The 21242-nt window shown below is 43.9% G+C and overlaps 1 protein-coding gene across 2 annotated transcripts in view; it reads right to left on the minus strand.

Moving 5' to 3' along the window:
- The window catches only part of tmem175 (transmembrane protein 175), a 55638-nt gene extending 34615 nt beyond the window's left edge, over positions 1-21023 (minus strand). For both annotated transcript variants that reach the window (XM_068038929.1, XM_068038919.1), the window contains exon 1: positions 20626-21023. In XM_068038929.1, coding sequence (XP_067895030.1) covers positions 20626-20853 — 228 coding nt within the window. In that variant the 5' untranslated portion in view covers positions 20854-21023. The remainder of the gene's footprint in view (positions 1-20625) is intronic.
- Positions 21024-21242: the final 219 nt, after the last annotated feature.

Consider the following 21242-nt stretch of genomic DNA (forward strand, 5'->3'; position numbering starts at 1 on the left):
TGGCAATTTTATATGCCTCCTCTTTGGATCTAATACTATCCCTAATTTCTTTTGTAAGCCACAGTTGAGCCATCTTTCCGGTTTTATTTTTGTGCCAGACCAATTGTTGTAATTCATGCACATGTTCTTCAAATATTATTCATTGCCTATCCACCGTCAACCCTTTTAGTAAAGTTCCCCAATCTACCATCACCAACTCGCATTTCATACCTTTGTAGTTTCCTTTATTTAGATTCAGGACCCTAGTTTCAGATTCAACTACTTCACTTTCCACCTTAATGAAGAATTCTATCATGTTATTGTCGCTCCTCTCCAAGGGACCTCGCACAAGATTGTTAATTAATCCTTTCTCATTGCACAATACCCAGTCTAGGATAGCCTGTTCTCTAGTTGGTTCCTCAACGTATTGGTCTATAAAACTGTCACGTACACACTCCAGGAAATCCTCCTCCACAGTATTATTGCTAATTTGGTTTGACCAATCTATATGTAAATTTAAGTTACCCATGATTCCAGTTGTACCCTTATTGCATGCATCTCTAATTTCCTGTTTACTGCCATCCCTTAGACAACCCCCACCAATGTTTTCTGCCCCATGGTGTTTCTTAGCTCCACCCATACAGATTCCACATCATGATTTTCTGAGCCAATATCCTTCCTCACTATTGCATTGATTTCCTCTTTTACTAACAACGCTACCAACCTCTTTTCCCTTTTTGCCTGTCCTTCCTAAATGTTGAATACTCCTGTTCAGTTCCCATCCTTGGCCACCTTGCAGCCATGTCTCCGTAATTGCAACTATATCATAACCGTTTATATCTATTTGCGCTGTCATAAAGTCATACAGTACAGAAACAGGCCCTTTGGCCCATCGTGCTGTGCTGTTAATTCATCTACCTTATTGCGAATGCTCTGTGCATTAAGATACAATGCCTTTAGACTTGTCTTTTTAACATTGTTCGTCATCTTAGCTTTATTTTGCACAATGGCCCCATTTGTTTCTCACCCTTGTTTTCTCTGCTTTCCACTTTTGCTTTTTACCTTTCTATCTTTCATTTCTAGCCTTGTTTCCCCCTCCTCTGTCTCCCTGCTCAGACTCCCATCCCCCTGTCATTCTATTTTAAACCCCTCCCGACAGCACTGGCAAACAGCCCCCCGAGGAAATTGGTCCCGGTCCTGCCCAGATGCAACCCGTCCAGCTTGTACTGGTCCCACCTTCCCCAGAACTAGTCCCAATGTCCCAGGAATCTGAATCCCTCCCCCTACACCATTTCTCCAGCCACATATTCATCTGATATATCTTGCTATTTCTGCCTTCATTAGTACGTGGCACTGGTAGTAATCCTGAGATTACTATCTTTGAGGTCCTACTTTATAATTTACATCCTAACTCCCTTGTAGGACCTCATCCCTTTTTTTACCAATGTCATTGGTACCGATATGTACCCCATGACAACTGGCTGCTCACCCTCCCCCCTCAGAGTGCCCTGCAGCCGCTCAGAGACATCCTTGACCCTAGCACCAGTGAGGCAACATACCATCCAGGAGTCTCTTTTGAGGCCGCAGAAACGCCTGTCTGTTCCCCTTACGATTGAATCCCTTATCACTATAGCCCTGCAACTCTTCTTCATCCCCTTCTGTGTAGCAGAGCCACCCATGTTGCCATGAACTGGGCTCTTGCTGCTTTTCCCTGAGCCATCTCCCCCAACAGTATCCAAAGCGGTATATCTGTTAGAGAGGGGGATGGCCACAGGGGACTCCTGCACTACCTGCCTTCCTCTACTCTGCCTGGCGGTCACCCATTCCCTTTCTGCCTTTGCAGCATTTGCCTGTGGTGTGACCACCTTGCTAAACGTGCTATCCATGACGATCTCAGCATCGTGGATGCTCCACTGTGAATCCACCCGCGGCTCCATCTCCGTAATGCGGGTAGCCAGTAGCTGCAGATGGATACACTTCCTGCACACGTGGTCGTCAGGGCTACAGCTATCTAGTCTACAGCTATCCTCCACACTATCAACCAGTCAATTTTTGTGTCTCTGTAAGCTTCTTAATCATGCCCCCTACTTTTATGTCCAAAACATTAATATAGACCACAAAAATCAGGGGACCCAGTACTGAGCCCTGCAGAACACCACCGGAAACAGCCTACCAATCGCAAAAACCCCGTCAATAACTATCGTTTGTTTCCTGCCACTGAGCCAATTTTGTACCTAGCTTGCTACATTTCCCTGGATCCCATGGGCTTTAAAAAAAATGTTTGCCATATGGGACCTTGTCTAAAGCTTTGCTAAAACCCATGCAGACCACATCAACTGTACTACCCTCATCAATCCTCCTTGTTACTTCTTCAAAATATTCAATCAAATTGGTCAGACAAGATCTTCCTTTAAACAAATACATGCTTACTATCCTTGATTAATTCGTGCCCTTCTAAATGCCAGTTTAGCATGTCTTTCAGAATTGATTCCATTAATTTGCCCACTACTGAGGTTAGACTGACTGGCCTGTAATTATTCAGTCTATCCCTCGCTCCCTTTTTAAACAAAGGTACAATGTGTTAGAGAAACCTCCAAGCCTGTTTGTGAAGAAGACACTGAGTCTAGGATGCTCTGGTGGAGATTGTTTATTGCTTGCCACACTTCTGCTCTCCAAACACCCCCACAGTCTGTGCTGGCTGGCTCTTCTTTATATATACACACTTGAATACAATTAACTAATTGACGCCCAACACCTGTTCACCCTATAATCTTGAACTATCAGCTATCATCCATTAACAGAACTTCAGACCCTAACAGATTCCTCTTTTTTCTTTAAATTAAATACATATATATATATATACGCATACACAAAATAAATAAAAAACAACATAATGATTCATTTTTCAGCACCAGCCATTAACATGCTGTATATTCCCCCCTTTAAAAAATATTCTTTAAAGAAAAAGCTACCTTATAAAAAATGTTCCAAGTTTTCCTAACTTATAACACAAGACAGCCCTCTTCAAGGACATCTAACAATTTTTTCGAACAAGCACCTCTCTTTTTAAACTGATGACTTGCGTCAACCCATTTTATTTTGGAAATTTCTTTTCTTTCCAACATTAATCCTCAACCTCTTTTCCGTGACACTTTTTGTCGAATGGACATTGTCCCAGAGAGAATGGTTATCTAAGCAGCATTCTATAGGAAAACCTTTCTCCGATTGCCCCTTAAATAAGAATTCCTTTAAAATACTCAATAAATACATACCCATATCTATCGCTTCTATCAATGCAAGTGTCTCAGCAGCCAAGGTGCTTTTAACTATCCTCTTTATTTTCTTCAACTCCCAGGCTAATGGACAACATTTATCATTTCTTCCCACCAAAAATATAATGAACCCTGCAACGCTTGAATAACCATTGGGAAGATTAGTGTGTGAGGTGTCACTAAAAATGACTAATTTCATTTCTTCTGGGTCACCCAATGCTGGAAACATGACTGTACATTTGTCAAAACTCAAACTCTTCAATGTCTTATTTGCTTTCAGCACTTCCCCAACAGTAGCATGTTTCAGAATGGTGCTCAACTCTAACACATCACAGCAAGAATTTGGCCTAGTTTGTGTGCACAACCAGTTCAACTGCCCAATTAAGCTCCTTAACTGGACTACTTCTTCTTTGGTTGCAGAGTCTTCCTTTTGTGAGGATCTGGCCCGATTTATTGGGATCCTATTAACTTTCTCTCAGTAAGACTGTTGATTTAGTGTTGCTCCCAACTTAGTCTGCCTAATATTCAACCCTATATATTTAAAAGCTCCGGACACCTGACTTCCAATTTTAAATTCCTGCAGAACTTTATCTACCACAAATTTCTCAAATGCCTCAGATCCTCCCTACAGAAAATCGTCCACGAGCATCAAGAAAATGTCTGCAAGTTTTTCTTCATAGTACCAATAAAACATTGCCAGATCCACCTTTAGTTGAATACAACCAGCTTTTAGCAGGACGGACCTAACTGAAAAATACCACAGCCCGGATGCATCATTTAGCCCATAAATGCACGTGTTTAGCTTCCATAATTTTCCTTCTATATCTCCAGTTTCTTTTGGAGGCTTTAAAAATACTTCCCTTTTAAATTTCTCCTCTTGTAAAAATGCTGCTTTGATGTCAATGGACTTACCTTCCCACGAATGTGTCGCTAAAAGGGCTAGGAAAATCCTGAAACTTGCTTTTTCTGCTTTTGGGGAGTCCACTGCCTGGTCGCTTAGTCGTTCCTCAAGTCCCCGAGCTACAAGTCTGGCCTTCGCTTTATACGTACCATTGGGAAGTACTTTCTCTGTAGAGATCCATCTATGGGACAATGCTGGTTGTCCTCTATCTGGCACCTCCGTGTATACGCCAAACTCTCTCTAACTGTCAAGCTCTTTTTGCTTGACATCCTTTATCAATTTACCATCTAACTTGTGAGTAGCCACCAGAGCTTCTCTATCGTAAGGCCTCCTACTTCTTGTGGCACCCCTCATCTGCTCTCTGGTCCTTGCTCTTGTGAAACCACGTCCCCTACTAGAGTTCTTATCCCTAACTGGACTGCTACTACTCGACCTGTCCTCCTTTCTTTCACAAGTTCGTGACCTTTTCCTTGGACTATGATCATCTTCAGGCCCACTGTCTGAACTTGCACTACATTTTCTGGCCTTCCACATTTTCACTTCCTTTTGCCAATCTATAGGTCTGATATCCTGTCCCTTGCCTTGCACATTCAGCCAACGTTTGTATTTCCCTGTGGCCTTTCTGCCCTTCCTATAATGGTGGCTTCCCTCCATTCACTAGTTCCTTCTGACATATATGTCACTCTCGTCCCAACTTTTGGTAATTGACCTTTGGGATAAATAGCCTTATCTGGATCTTCACTATCACTTGGTCCACTCTCAGTCAGCCCATTATCTGCCACCTCCTGCAAGGACTCCATTCCATTCTCCCAGTTTCTCCGTCTCCGACGCATCTGCTCTGATGATGCTACCTTCCATGACGGTGCTTCTGATATGACCTCCTTTTTCCTCAACCGAGGATTTCCCCCCCACTGTGGTTGAGAGAGCCCTCAACCGTATCCGACCCATTCCCCGCACCTCTACCCTCACCCCTTCCCCTCCCTCCCAGAACCGTGACAGGGTTCCCCTTGTCCTCACTTTTCACCCCATCAGCCTCCATATCCAAAGGATCATCCTCCGCCACCTCCAGCGTGATGCCACTACCAGTCGCATCTTCCCCTCCCTTCCCCTGTCAGCATTCCGAAGGGATCGTTCCCTCCGCGACACCCTGGTCCACTCCTCCATTACCCCCACCACCTCGTCCCCGTCCCATGGCACCTTCCCCTGCAATCGCAGGAGATGTAATACCTGCCCATTTACCTCCTCTCTCCTCACTATCCCAGGCCCCAAACACTCCTTTCAGGTGAAGCAGCGATTTACTTGTACTTCTTTCAATGTAGTATACTGTATTCGCTGCTCACAGTGTGGTCTCCTCTACATTGGGGAGACCAAGCGCAGACTGGGTGACCGCTTTGCGGAACATCTCCGCTCAGTCCGCAAGCAGGACCCTGAGCTTCCGGTTGCTTGCCATTTCAACACTCCCCCCTGCTCTCATGCTCACATCTCTGTCCTGGGATTGCTGCAGTGTTCCAGTGAACATCAACGCAAGCTCGAGGAACAGCATCTCATCTACCGATTAGGCACACTACAGCCTGCCGGACTGAACATTGAGTTCAATAATTTCAGAGCATGACAGCCCCCCATTTTACTTTCATTTTTAGTTATTTTTTCTTCCTTTTTTTTTTACATTCTTTTTTACATTTTTTACAATCTATTTTTTTTTTGTATTTATTTCATTTCATCTTAGTTTGTTCAGTTTGCTTACCCACTGTTTTTTTCAGGTTTGCACTTGCTGCTGTTCAATATTCAGTGTATTAACAGCTAATCTGTACTAATGCTTTGTCTTTCAACACACCATTAACATATTGTTTGCCTTTGCTCCGTGACCTTTTGGTCAGCTATGTGGCCTGGTCCAATCTAGACCTCCTTTGTTATCTCTTGCCCCACCCCCACCTCACCTACTTATAACCTGTGACTTTTCTAATATTTGTCAGTTCCGAAGAAGGGTCACTGACCCGAAACGTTAACTCTGCTTCTCTTTTCACAGATGCTGCCAGACCTGCTGAGTGGTTCCAGCATTTCTTGTTTTTATTTCAGATTTCCAGCATCCGCAGTATTTTGCTTTTATTATCTGCCACAATCTGTTGCTCGCAAAGGTCCGACATATGTGCATATGAAATACATAGTGCATCATCAGTGTCCATCATTTGTTCAGATTCTGTTAATGTATAATCAGTGCCAATAAGCCGCGAGGAATGTACTCAAACAGTTTGGTTGCCATGCTGCAAAATCACTGTTTTGCCATCAGTGCCTATAACTTTTCCTGGGCCTCTCCATTCTTTCTGCCCTTCTCTTTTGTAATGCACCATCTCCCCGGTATCAAAATTCTTTTCAGATGGCCTGATCCGATAGCTCAAAGCTCTCCTGATTTTTTCAGAAACCTCCTCCTTAATAAGTGCTCTTCTCCCTACATGCATGGCATTCAAATCTTCTGCAAAAACTGAACTAATTGTAATCCCCTCTAAAGCCGGGGGATGATCCCACGTTACCAAAAGTATTTTCGGATTCCTGCCATAAACTAATTGATAGGGGCTGTCGCCCCCAACCATTTGAAGTGTGTTTTTCGCTTGTACTGCCCACGCCAGAGCAGTAGTCAATTTACAATTTGGCTGGTCAGCTAAAATTTTTCGAAGCATTTTGTCAATAGTGACATGATTTCTCTCACAAATCCCATTTCTAAAAGGACTTTCTGCTGCCGTGTGCATTGCTACAATATTCATATCTTCACACATACTCCTGAACTCATCTTTCGCAAATTTTCCTCCATTGTCAGATAGAAACCTAGCCGGTGCTCCCAGTCCCGTTCCTGTCCACCTTTCCATTATCTTGTCCCCTATTATCTTTTTGTCTTTACTATAAATTACCATCGACAGACTGGATCTAGTCGCTACCTCTATAAAATGTAGAAGAAAAATGTTTTTGTCTTTATCCCATACCTTCATGTCCATCGCTACGGTTTCATTAAAGTGCCTTGCTAATGGGAGACTCACTGAAGGATGTAATTGCAGCTTTGAAAAAACAACATGAATTGACAAATTCCTGTATTGCTTTGAAGCAACTTGATTCCAACACCTACCAAGCTGACTTTCCATTAAGAGAACCCCTCCTCACTTGAGGAGGGGTCGAAGGGCTTCTCTCTTTTCCCTCTCCTTGTTTGACCATAACAAGTTTAATTCTTTCTTAAAGTGAATGCCCTGGCCAATTCAGTAGGTGCTTGATTACTTACTTGCTAATGATCAGAACAAGAACAGAGAAAACACCAGCTTAAAAACCACATGGGGAGGGGCTTGTCACATGACAGTCACTCAGTCATACAAACATAGCAGTTGGCAGTATTTCCCTGCTTCCTGAGAGAACAGGTTGTTCCTTTAAACTTCCTGGGTCGTGGTTCTTGCTGGGATATTAGCACATGTTTCATCTCTCTCCTCACAAGCACTGCAAATTAGGTGATCACCTTAAGCTGAAAGGATGACTTTGCTGACAGCTTGTCTTTTAAAAATATAAATTCAGATCTCCAGTCAGTGGATTAAAGAAAATCATACAAAACACATTGGCTTAGCATATCATACTGCCACGTGTCTATCTGTGCCCTCAGCTCATCTGCTTTGCTTTACTCCTTGCATTGAAATAGATACCCTTGAGCACTGCCAAATTCTTTACTTTCTAACCTTTGTTTCCGCTTCCTTCCAGACTCATCCACTAATGTTTTGCCTTCCATTTTCATTTTTTGACTTTGTTCCAACTGAATCTACCCTCAAGTCCCCATCTCCTGCCAAACTAGTTTAAACACTCCCCAACAGCACTAGCAAAACGTCCCGCAAGGAAATTATTCTCTATTGTCCGATGAGAGTTCATCAAACTATGAGATGATCAGAAATGCTATCCTGAGCGCATACAAGCTGGTACCGGAAGTGTAAAGGCCTGCTACCCGACCCGAACTCGACGGGACCCAGCGACATGTGTCGGGTTCGGGTCAGGTCAGGCCCATCTTCTGGGACTGGCTTTCGGGCTCGGGTCAGGCCGGACACACAGGGTAAGTGCTCTGCTAGTCAGTATAAAAATATAAAAACTTACCGGAGCTGAGAGTCCGGGACGAAACAGAGTCTGCGCAGTGAGCGAGTGATATCACTATGATGTCTTGCACATCAGTGTCAGGAAGGTAAGTAAAGGGATGGTCGGGTCGTGTAGTGGCGGGTTTGGGTCGGGTCGGACTCGGGGCAAAATCGGAGGGACTCGGGCGGGGTCAGGCTCGGCTCTGCTGTGGTTCGGTCGGGTTCTTTTTCCCAACCTAAAGCAGGCCTCTACGGAGGTGTACTGTCAAAATTCCTGAATTCTCCGTAAGCGTCCTGAACAAACTTATATCAAGTTCGAAAGGGTTAAGCAACTCGATTTCGACTGTTGGATACAGATGCTTAAGATAAGAGTCCACCTATGAACGCCTCAGAGCGGTGATCTTCCTTGAGGAGTTCAAAACCTTGCTTCCCCTTTCCATAAAAACCCACGTGGAGGAATAAAACGTTTCAAAAGCCAGGCAAGCAGCAACTCTGGCTGAAGATTTATGAGCTTGTCCACAAGCCCTTGCCCCAAGGGAAACCTTTCCTTAGTCACCTCCAAAAACCTCAAAAGGATAGAAGGTAGGATGATAGGAGGATGATCAGCCCTGGGCAAGAAGGTAAAGCTGGAAATACAGGGGGCCCTCTTTAGGCCAAAAAGGAAGTGCTGAGAACAGGCGTGATGCCCGAAAACCTGTGTGTTTCCATTACAACAAGGCAGGTCACCTTTGAGCTGACTGCTGGAAATTATGCGGAAAAACCCATACGATTAGTCGGGGTACATCAGACCAGTGCAGGAAAAGGGTCCTTGACCAGGCTGCAGCAGTAAGTCCCTGTAAATGCACCGCTGAGAGTGCAAGAGGACTTAACAAAATCCCTGAGAGTTACCAGGATTTTGTGTCTAAAGGAAAAGTGACCCCTTACCCCTCGAGTGAGGCAACTAAGCCCATACTCATACATAGGGATACAGGAGCCACCCAATCCCTTCTGCTGGGAAAAGGCATGACTTTTCACCCAGAAAGGACATTGAATGCCAAAGTATTAGTGAACAGTATCATGGGAAGGCATATACAAATACCTTTATACCGAGTGTACCTAGAGTGCGATCTTATTTCAGGACCAGTAACCATGGGGATTGTCCCTAGTTTACCTGTGAACGGGGTTGACCTGCTCCTCAGTAATGACCTGGCAGGGGTGAAGGTGATAGCTTGCCCAGTGGGCTTAGAGAGGCGGAACGAGGTCAGAGAGACAGAGCAGTTACTGGAGAAGGTCCTTGGCATTTTCCTGGACTGTGTGGTGATCCAGTCCATGGCCAAATAAGCTCCGTCAGAGAAGGCTGAACTGGTACTGCAGACAGATAACCCTGCTGTCTGGTTAGCTGAAATCTTCTTCAGAAATTTAAATCAGCCAAAGGAAGTGTTAAGTAAGTCTTTCTTGGTCGAGGTTCAGCAAGCCGACCCAGTGTTAAAAAAGTTAGCACAGACTGCCCAAACTGAAGCTGAGGGAGTTCCAGAGTGCTACTAATTAAAGAGTGAGGTGATAATGAAAGTGGAGACCACCTCACAGACTTGCGGACAAAGAGTGGTCCACCAGGTAGTGGTGCTGCCGAGGATAGCCCACGAGATTCCAATAGCTGGACATGTTGGTATCCGAAAAACCCAAGCCCGCATTAGCCAGCATTTTTACTGGGCACACCTCCACAAGGATGTAGTGGAGTTCTGTAAAACTTGCCACGTGTGCCAGGTTGTGGAGAAGCCCCAACCTACAATAAAACCTCCACCCCCAATTCCCATACCAGCTTTTGGGGAACCATTCAGCAAGGTGCTGGTGGATTGTTGAGGCCCCTGTCAAAAACAAAAGGCGACTACCAGTATCTTCTCACCATTATGGATGTGGCTACCAGATTTCCAGAAGCCATTTCCCTAAGAACTATCTCTGCCAATGTAGTTGTGGAGGGGCTAACCCAATTCTTTATCAGATATGGCCATCCTGCCGAGATCCAGTTGGATCAGGGCACAAATTTTATGCCCAGTATTTTTCAAAAGGCCATGGGTAATCTGGGCATAACCCAGCTAAAGTCCTCAGCCTACCACCCACAGTCACAAGAGACTTTGGAATGGCACCACCAGATCCTAAAGACAATGATTAGGGCATAATGCTGAGTACCCCCATGACTGGGACAAAGGGCTGGGTTTTCTCCTGTTTGCTATCAGGGACTCACCAATGAGTCCACCAGCTTTAGTCCCTTTGAATTAGTTTATGGAGACGATGCGAGAGGTCCTCGTAAACAAATCAAGGAGCGATTTTTAGAGCAAAGGGATGAATTCTCTATGTTAGACTGCATCTCCGTGCTCTGTGAGCAGCTCAAGAGAGCCTGTGCCGGTGGGTCAGGAGCGCCTTAAAACCTCCTAGACAGCTATGAAAAGGCAGGTAGATAAACATGCCAAAGCCAGAACATTTCAGCCCAGAGACCATATGTTAGTGCTACTACCAATACAAGTGAGTCACTGAAAGCCCGGTTCACTGTCCCATACAGAATATTAAAGAGTGGCGAGGTGAATTATTTAATTGACACCCCAGACCTAGGAAAAAGCAAAGGTTGTGTCACGTCAAAATGTTAAAGCAGTATCACAGCCAGGAAGGGGACAAACAAGCACAGCTCTGTCAGGCAGTCAAGAAAGAGGAGGGCAAAAGGGACAGTGAGGACGAGTTCAAGGGAGGCCTGGACAATTCCCATATCAAATCCCACCGTCCAGTTAGCTAACACTGAAATGTTAGACACCATTCTCTCCTATTTAAACGCAGAACAGAGAAGAGACCTAATAAGATTGCTCACAGTGTTTAAAGCGATCTGCAGGCATAAACCAGACTACACCACCCTAGCCCCACAAAATGTGGATAAAGGAGACCCTTCCCATAAAATAAAATCCCTATCACCTAAGTCCTGGGAAACTGACCCAGGTTCGGAAGAAATTCAGTACATGCTGGAGCACAACCTGATTGAGCCCAGTCAAAGCACCTGGAATTCCCCAGTTGTGCTTATGCCCAAGCCCGATGCTCAACAAGGCTCTGCATTGATTACAGAAATGTTAATGCAGTAACCAGAGCTGACTTCTATCTGATTCCCTGCCTGGAAGACTATTGATAGAGCAGGAAACATCACTTACATAACAAAAATAGACTTGTTAAAAAGATACTGACAGGTTCCCTTAACCACCCGAGCTAAGGGGATTGCGGCTTTCATCACCCGAGACAGCTTATTCCAGTGCCGGGTGACGTCTTAATTAGGAAATTGCCCAGCCACCTTCCAAAGGCTTATGAACCAGGTAGTGGCTGGCCAGTCCAACTGTGTAGTGTCCCTGGATGATCTGTTTGTATACAGTGACACCTGGGGGACCAGCTAGACCAGTCAGAAGCCCTCTTCCAAAGGATACAGTTGACTGACCTGGAGGTAAATCTTGCAAAGAGCTGGTTCGCTAAAGCTCAGGTAACCTATCAAGGGCATGTTGTGGGTCAAGGGCGTGTGCTGCCCAGAGCAGCAAAGGTACAGGCATTGATGGATTTTCCCGTCATTACGATAAACAGGAAATAATGCGATTTTTGGGGATGTGTGGGTTCTACCGCAGGTTCGTCCCAAATTTCAGGACTATAGCTGCCCCACTGAGAGACTTGTTATAGAAAAGAACGAAGTTAGTGTGGTCAGGGAGGTGCCAAACAGCTTTTGAGAGGCTGAAAGCCATCTTAACCAACAAACCACTGCTGGCAGCTCCAAACATTAACAAACCATTTAAAGTGGAAGTTGATGTTAGTGACCTAGAGGTAGCTACTGTCCTGCTCCATGATGGATCAGGCATCGAGAGACCAGTTGGGTATTTCTCCAAAAAATTAAGCAGACGTCAAAAGAGATACTCTACTGTGGAGAAGGAAACTCTGGGACTGTTACTGGCTCTCAAGCACTTTGAAGCAAATGTCCGAAATGGAAACAGAGAGACCTTAGCTTATACAGACAACACTTGTGGAGAAATTCAAAACACAGAATGCAAGGCTATATCAATGGATCCTTCTTTTGCAACTTTACCACCTAAAGATTACCCACATTGCAGGGGAAAACAATGTGATAGCTGATGCTTTATCTAAAGTTTAACTCAGCATAGAATCCAGAATCATCGGATGAAAACTTGACCAGAGCATAGCTATAACAGTGTAAGATTGATAAGTGACTGTTTGAGGATGAATCTGTGTGTATAGTTGTTTTTATATTGTTAGGCAAACCCCCCACCTGCCAAAACTGAGGCACACATGATTTCGCCACATGAACATTCAAACTTAAAATTGCAAGCCCCTGACTGGAAAGACCTTTGCATAGTAACCGACAGTGTTGGAACAATGGGGACCCAGTCGTTGCTTCCCCAATACACAGAAGAAGTGGTCAGACCAGTTTTGGTCACATGACTGATTGTTGCAGGTTTTGAATTTGAACTTCCAACAGAGGAGTTGAACTCAGAAAGCTCCTGGTTTGAGAAGACCTCTTTCCTGTCTGCTTTCATCTCATTTCTCACCAGCTTTGGAATCCATTGAAAACACGTGCACCTCAAAGAGAGAAGTCTCCCACATGAACAAGGTTTAAGACGAACACTGGGCCCCGAACAGCAAGACTACCTACAATCAAGTGAGCTCGCAGCACATTAAAGAAGAAACTCTTCTGATATTGCCTCAAACCCCTCTATACTTTGTTTTCCTCTCCTCTTTTCTGTCCCTATTTGCATGTGTATATCGTGTGTGCAAGCTAGCGTGGGTGTGTCGTATATCTCTAGGTGTTAACTGTATTAGAGTTTAAGTTTTAATAAATTTCACTCTTTCCTCTTTAAACCTGAGAAAACCTGGTGTGTTTTTTTTTGCCTTATAATTGGAAAGTTGTGAACAAAGATTCACAAAAGGGGGATCTCAAAAATCAGTGTGTTTAAAAATAAAACCGTTACAATAAGACCAGGTAAAGACAGCAAAAGACCCCTAGACACATTTCTCACCTGTTGTCGCATTTCATTTCACGTGGTATGGAGGTATCACGAAAACATGCTTTACGTCAAATGATGATTTTTAATCCACCGGCTAGAAACCTAAATTGAATTTTAAATAACAGAGACTAAAGGTGACTTGAACTTGCACCTAAAGATGGCTACTCCAATTTGTATCACTATACCTTCCACATTCCAATTCATTAAGATGGAGATACCATGTGTGTAAAGACGCATCAAGGACAATGACCTGGGGAATATGAGTGAACCACATATCCTGTCCCCATCAACAAGACATCAAGGCAATCAGCTGAGGTATTCAATTGGTGGAGACGAACCACTAAACCTAAACACGTGGACAGTGGGACCCTAGAGAGGGGGTTCCCAGACGTGAGCTCATCAAGCCATAATGGGAATTCCTTAAACACAATCACTTAAACAATGGAGAAAGACACGAGTAATGACCATTTTGAATCACTGGATGATGGTCATGTGACAGGCCCATCCTTCGTGTGTTTAAGCTCTGCTTTCTCTGCAATAGGGAGACAAGCAGCGGAGACTCGAGTGGGGTCCATCCTTCCTCCCTCTCTCTCCAACCCACCTTGCAAGCTTCGATCCCCGTTTGCTAACCATGACCACCCAGGGACACCCCTTCCGCAGACAGTGATTCCTTGGAGGAAAACAACACTGCACTACTGTCTCCAGAACAGCCAAATCAACTGTCTATATCTTTAAATCAGAAGCATCAGGATCACCAAAGGAAAGTCATAAGAATGCTGAATTCAGCCTGAAGCCAGCCAAGTCACCAACATTCACTAACTGTATACCCCTTTTATTTCTCTGGACTCTAATTTGACCAATCTATCCTTCCCCCACTCTGTAATCTATGCATGTGTGTGTGAGAGAGAGAAAGTCCAAAAGTATATTATTTTACTTAGATCGGTTTAAATATAATAAAGCTAACCTCTTTCTTTGTTAAGCTCAAGAAAACCTGTCTGATTGGTTCTTTTATGAACACAGCGAGTAAACAGTCAAACACTCACTGAATTGGTAAGTAGATTCTTTTCAAAAGGAAAGTAAACCTATTGCAGTCAAACAAGGAGGGAAAAGAGGGGAGGAACCATACAACCCCTCCTCACCTGAGCATAACAGTACTATAGATATACTGTTTAGTTGTTCTGATTCTGTATTTTTAATATGTTAAATGTGGCTAATTATGAAAAAGACAGTTTTTATTTGTGCTAACACGTAATTTTTCAGGAAATAAACAGACCTTACATAAAATACTATTTCAGGAACAGAAAACCCTGGGCAATTTCCCTCTTTCTAACATGGAGCAATGTAATCTTCCTGGTCTGTATGGCTGGATAAATTAGTTGAGTGATCAATGTTATTCTTTTAATATTAAAGTACATTGAGGTGGAAAATCATGGTTTTAATTTGTAAATTTCATTTTTAGCTTTATCGTGCAATATTCCTTGAAAATGGAAGACTTGATTTTGTTTACAAAAAAATACTTTAATGGTAGGAATGTATGCTGTCATGTGAACACAGGAAAATTTGACTGAGTCAAGAAAAGTCATGCTATAACCAGATCACGATTAAAATAATCACTTGCTAATATCTTAAAATTTTACTGATTTTAACTTCTGTACATGGCATTCCTCATCTGTGTCTATCTTGTGATCTGCACTTAAATTCATACGGACATTGTAGTGTTTTAAAATCAGCGTTATCATCCTACAGTAACATCTAGAGCAAAACTGTCCTCCCCTAAAATAACTGCATAATACCAATTAGGAATGTAAGTTGTCAAACACAATAAACTAGTTCCAGTATACTATATTCAGCAGAGTTCACAACACATGATAGTTCGCAGGTAGGAACTTTGACAACCTGCAATCTGCCAAGAAGCTCACATCACTACAGCTGCCTTGTTTCAGGCCAGAAAGTGCGATTGCCTGGACTAGAAGCAAATCCTTTAAATTACTGCCCAGAATGTGCTGGAGAAAAATGTGAATGACGCATGCCATTATTAATCTGAAAATCAGCCAATTTAGTGAGGAAGAGATACCCTGTGAATTGCAAATTGTCACAAGTTGCTGGCTGATTTGTGCTGCTCTGCCATTAGCTTCACAAAACAGCATTTCGCCCTTAACCTCCCCATGATTTCATGAAGTTGGTGTATTTGCACAATAATTGCCCATTAAACTCGCTGCAGAAAGTTAGGTTTAATAATTGACAGCGTAAATACCCTTTTAACAACATGATAATTGTTAATAAAAACAAGAAATGCTGGATTCACTCAGCAGGTCTGGCAGCATCTGTGGAAAGAGAAGCAGAGTTAACGTTTCGGGTCAGTGACCCTTCTTCGGAACTGACAAATATTAGAAATGTAAAAGGTTATAAGCAAGTGAGGCGGGGGGGGGGGGGGGGGTGGGGCAAGAGAATACAAAGAAGAAGGTGTAGATTGGACAAGGCCACATAGCTGACCAAAAGGTCATGGAACAAAGGCAAACAATATGCTGCCAGACCTGCTGAGTGGTTCCAGCACTTCTTGTTTTTATTTCAGATTTCCAGCATCCGCAGTATTTTGCTTTTATGATAGTTGTAAATGACTGCCCAGAATGATTAAACATGTGGAGTCTCATTCCTTCAAGTGTGTGATGTTCTTGGACATTTTAAAAGTGTCAAATTTAATTTTTTTTCATTTTCCTTTCTGTCTCTTTTTTCCATCTCTTAATCCCTCTCTTTATTTCACTTTACTTACCTGATTTGACATTGAATTCACCCATACTAATTCACCCTCTTTACTCTGTTTTAGAATCACAGAATGGTTACAGAAGGACGCCATTCAGCCAGTTGTGTCTGTGCCAGCTCTCTGCTAGAGAAACTCAGCTGATCTTATGCCCTCACCCTTTCCCCGTATCTCTGCAAATTCTCTCTCCTCAGGTGCTTATCCAATCCCCTTGGGAAAGCCCTGATTATATCTGCTTCCCCACACCTTCAGGTAGTGCATTCCAGATCCTAACCACTCGCTAAGTAAAAAAGTTTTTCCTCATTACGCCGTTGGTTCTTTTGCCAACCACCTTAAATCATGTCCTCTGGTTCTTGGCCCTTCCGCCAATGGGAATAGTTTCTCTCCATCTACTCTGTTGAGAGCCCTCATGATTTTAAACATTCTATAAAATCTCCTCCCAACCTTTTCTTCTCTAAGGAGAACAAGTCCAGCTTCTCCAACTGATCCACGTAATTGAAGTCCCTCATCCTTGGAACCACTCTCATAAATCTTTTCTGCATCCTCTCTAAAGCCTTTTGTCCCAATTGTTCACCAAAGTCCCAGATGTCCTGTTGTCCTTGTGTGCCTTATCAGCTTGCACTTCCAGCGACTTGTTGGAATTTTTTTTTTAAACCTGTAAGTGCACGAACAAGTTTAACAAGTCACGCTCCAGCAAAATCTGGGCCAATATATCCTTTAAAAATATAAATTGTATCCCTTTATTTTAATATAAGACAAGGCATACAATTCCTTTAAAATGGTCAGGATAATTGTCCCTTTCTACTATGGTAAAACCACACAAAACTCAATTAAATCATCTGAAATCTACTCAACTAAAAGCATAGCACATTACACTTTTCAGAAATTTAATTCTGAAAACCCTAATTTACAGCACCTTACTCAAAATAATTCTTGGCACTTTTAAAATTAAAGCAGATAACCGTTTGATGTAGAGGTGACAAAATAATGGATCATAACGCTTTATATCAGATACCAAGTTTCCTTGACCAAGTTGACTTGCACTTTTGTAAATTATTTCTTTTGGGCCTCCTTATCTCGAGAGACAATGGATACGCGCCTGGAGGTGGTCAGTGGTTTGTGAAGCAGTGCCTGGAGTGGCTATAAAAGCCAATTCTGGAGTGACAGGCTCTTCCACAGGTGCTGCAGAGAAATTTGTTTGTCGGGGCTGTTGCACAGTTGGCTCTTCCCTTGTGCCTCTGTCTTTTTTCCTGCCAACTACTAAGTCTCTTCGACTCGCCACAATTTAGCCCTGTCTTTATGGCTGCCCGCCAGCTCTGGCGAATGCTGGCAACTAACTCCCACGACTTGTGATCAATGTCACACGATTTCATGTCGCGTTTGCAGACGTCTTTAAAGCGGAGACATGGACGGCCGGTGGGTCTGATACCAGTGGCGAGCTCGCTGTACAATGTGTCTTTGGGGATCCTGCCATCTTCCATGCGGCTCACATGGCCAAGCCATCTCAAGCGCCGCTGACTCAGTAGTGTGTATAAGCTGGGGGTGTTGGCCGCTTCAAGGACTTGTGTGTTGGAGATATAGTCCTGCCACCTGATGCCAAGTATTCTCCGAAGGCAGCGAAGATGGAATGAATTGAGACGTCGCTCTTGGCTGGCATACGTTGTCCAGGCCTCGCTGCCGTAGAGCAAGGTACTGAGGACACAGGCCTGATACACTCGGACTTTTGTGTTCCGTGTCAGTGCGCCATTTTCCCACACTCTCTTGGCCAGTCTGGACATAGCAGTGGAAGCCTTACCCATGCGCTTGTTGATTTCTGCATCTAGAGACAGGTTACTGGTGATAGTTGAGCCTAGGTAGGTGAACTCTTGAACCACTTCCAGAGCGTGGTCGCCAATATTGATGGCTGGAGCATTTCTGACGTCCTGCCCCATGATGTTCGTTTTCTTAAGGCTGATGGTTAGGCCAAATTCATTGCAGGCAGACGCAAACCTGTCGATGAGACTCTGCAGGCACTCTTCAGTGTGAGATGTTAAAGCAGCATCGTCAGCAAAGAGGAGTTCTCTGATGAGGACTTTCTGTACTTTGGACTTCGCTCTTGGACGGGCAAGGTTGAACAACCTGCCCCCTGATCTTGTGTAAAGGAAAATTCCTTCTTCAGAGGATTTGAACGCATGTGAAAGCAGCAGGGAGAAGAAAATCCCAAAAAGTGTGGGTGCGAGAACACAGCCCTGTTTCACACCACTCAGGATAGGAAAGGGCTCTGATGAGGAGCCACCATGTTGGATTGTGCCTTTCATATTGTCATGGAATGAGGTGATGATACTTAGTAGCTTTGGTGGACATCCGATCTTTTCTAGTAGTCTGAAGAGACCACGTCTGCTGACGAGGTCAAAGGCTTTGGTGAGATCAATGAAAGCAATGTGGAGGGGCATCTGTTGTTCACGGCATTTCTCCTGTATCTGACGAAGGGAGAACAGCATGTCAATGGTCGATCTCTCTGCACGAAAGCCACACTGTGCCTCAGGGTAGACGCACTCGGCCAGCTTCTGGAGCCTGTTCAGAGCGACTCGAGCAAAGACTTTCCCCACTATGCTGAGCAGGGAGATTCCACGGTAGTTGTTGCAGTCACCGCGGTCACCTTTTGTAAATACCATGTGCTTATTGAGCATATCTATCTAGCAACCCAAGCAAGTTGAGGCTTAACTTAAAATTATTTGTGTTTTGATTACGTGGCATATTACTTATATCCTGTAGGATCTAATTATGACCCTGCTGCATCAAATTTATGTAATTTAAAATATTTGTTTGTTTACACATCTTCAATTGTTCATTGTTATTTAAGCAATTCACGACCTGAAGACTTTCAGAAGCTTCTGAGGTAAGATAAATTTATTCAGCATAATAAACATCACACAGAATACTTGGGGTTACATTTTGGGGTATTAGTTAATTTTAGTGGTAAAGCAGATACGGAATTCTTGCACCTATTTTTAATATAAAGGGAATAGAATACTATACAATATTCTCTCATTTCCAGGATTTGGAAAGGGCTGGATAAAGATCTGCATTTACTTGACAAACTAAAAGAAGTACCTGCCACAGGATTCAACAACAAACAAGCATCTATATAGAACTATTCATATTCTCAGGACATCCCAAAGCCCTATAAAGCCAAAGAATTGCTTTTGAAGTGTAGTCACCTTTGTTTTGTGGACAAAAGCAGCAGCCAATTCGCATACATCTCACAACCAGCAAGGAAATAAATGAATGACCAGTTAATCTGCTCTTGGTGACTGAAGAATAAATAGAGTCATAGAGTTATACAGCACAGATGCTTCGGCCCACAGTGTCTGTGCTGGCCATCAAGCCTATCTATTCTAATCCCATTTTCCAGCACTTGGCCTGTAGACGTATGCTATGGCGTTTCAAGTGCTCATCTAAATACTTCTTAAATGTTGTGAGGGTTCCTGCCTCTACCCTTCAGGCAGTGTGTGCCAGATCCCAACCACCCTCTGGGTGAGATTTTTTTTCCCTCAAATCCCCTCTAAACCTCCTGCCCCTTACCTTAAATCTATGACCCCTGGTTATTGACACCTCCGCTAAGGAAAAACGTTTCTTCCTATCTATGCCTCTCATAATTTTGTATATCTCATTCAGGTCCCCCCTCAGCCTTCTCTGCTCTAAGGAAAACAACCCTAGCCCATCCTTGACTAAATGTTAGCCAAGATCATGTGAGAACTCCCCTGTTTTTTCAGATTTAGTGATTAAACTGGTAATTAATAATTAAGCATATGAACCCAGATTGGTTAATGAGGACAAATGACAGCAAGTAGTATTTATAGGAAGATAAACTATTCTCACAACTACATAAGCCACAAGCTCAAAGTGTGAAATAAAAACAGAAAATGTTGGCAATACTCACCAGGCCACACAGCATTTGTGGACAGAGAAATATGGGGTCAACATTTCAGGTTGATGACCTTTCAGTTCTGATGAAAGGGCATTGAGCAGAAACGTTCACCCCATGTTTCTCTCGCCACAGATACTGCTTGATTTGATGAGTGTTTCAGTATTTTTGTTCTTAATTCAGATTTCCAACATCTGCTGTGATTTTACTTTTCGTTCATATATGAATTGGTTATGCAATCCTGAGTTCATAAAGTTTGTACAGTATTCTAATAAATCATTTTTCATGCCTCAGCTTTGTAGCCACATAACTGTCTTAAGAACAAACCACTCATGATTATTTGGTCAATCTCCACATCCAGTTAGTTTAAAATGCTGATTTAAAAAAAAACTGTACTTGAAAGCACAAAACTGCATAAAAGGCTAGCTGTGGCAGCAGTGGCATACCGGTAAAAATTATGAGATTCAACAAAATATTTTCATGTTTTATTACAAAGGTTGCACTTGCAATAATGCCGCAGCCTAACCATGTATTCGAGATTGTTCTTGCTTATTCTCCCAAGTGATTGATTATCCGGAACTTCGTCTGCGAAGGAAATGCTGATTCGCCCTCGCCTTTCTGACTGGGCATTAATGCAATTTAATCAGAATTTAAACCAAACTCCACATCGCCGCCCCTGCTGCCTGTCACTGCCCCTCTTACCATGACAGTGGCTATGATAGAGATCAGTGCATCGCTGTAAGCCAGCAGCCTGTGCGATGATTGCTCGCTGCCGTGGCCCTGGCCGCCTCGATGCCCCTCTGCAAACCCCCTGGGCGGACTCGGGCTGGGACTAAGGCACAGAGACTCGGTTCCGGCTGCAGACGGGCTCAGGGGCCTCGCCTCTTCCTCAATGGCCTCCCCGTCCCCATGCGGCGACACCGACATCATGTCAACGGCAAGAGGCGAACCTTCACCTGGCGACCGTCAGCCTTCCTCCCGCCGCGCTCGTGCCTGTCATTCACCCTTCGCGGGCACAGACGGCGGTTGGGCGCGCGTTTGCCAAAGTAATTCATGACAACGCGACTTCATCAGACACGTCATCAGGATGCGCCGCGGTGCGCACATACGCAGACGGTCTCATGCCCCCTGCGCATGAGCTGCGGTCGGCTTACCAGGACGGCGGTGCGCATGCGCAGATGATGCGTTACGCACATGCGTACACAGTCTCCTCATCGCGCTATTTCGTCTTCCTCGCCGACGTGCCAGTTTGGCCTCTGCGCATGCGTCAAAGCTTCGGCGCGTCTTTTTGAAAGTGGAAGGAGGGGAGGTTTCGTCGG

Source organism: Heterodontus francisci, chromosome 1 (genome assembly GCF_036365525.1).
Source record: "Heterodontus francisci isolate sHetFra1 chromosome 1, sHetFra1.hap1, whole genome shotgun sequence".
NCBI lineage: Eukaryota > Metazoa > Chordata > Chondrichthyes > Heterodontiformes > Heterodontidae > Heterodontus > Heterodontus francisci.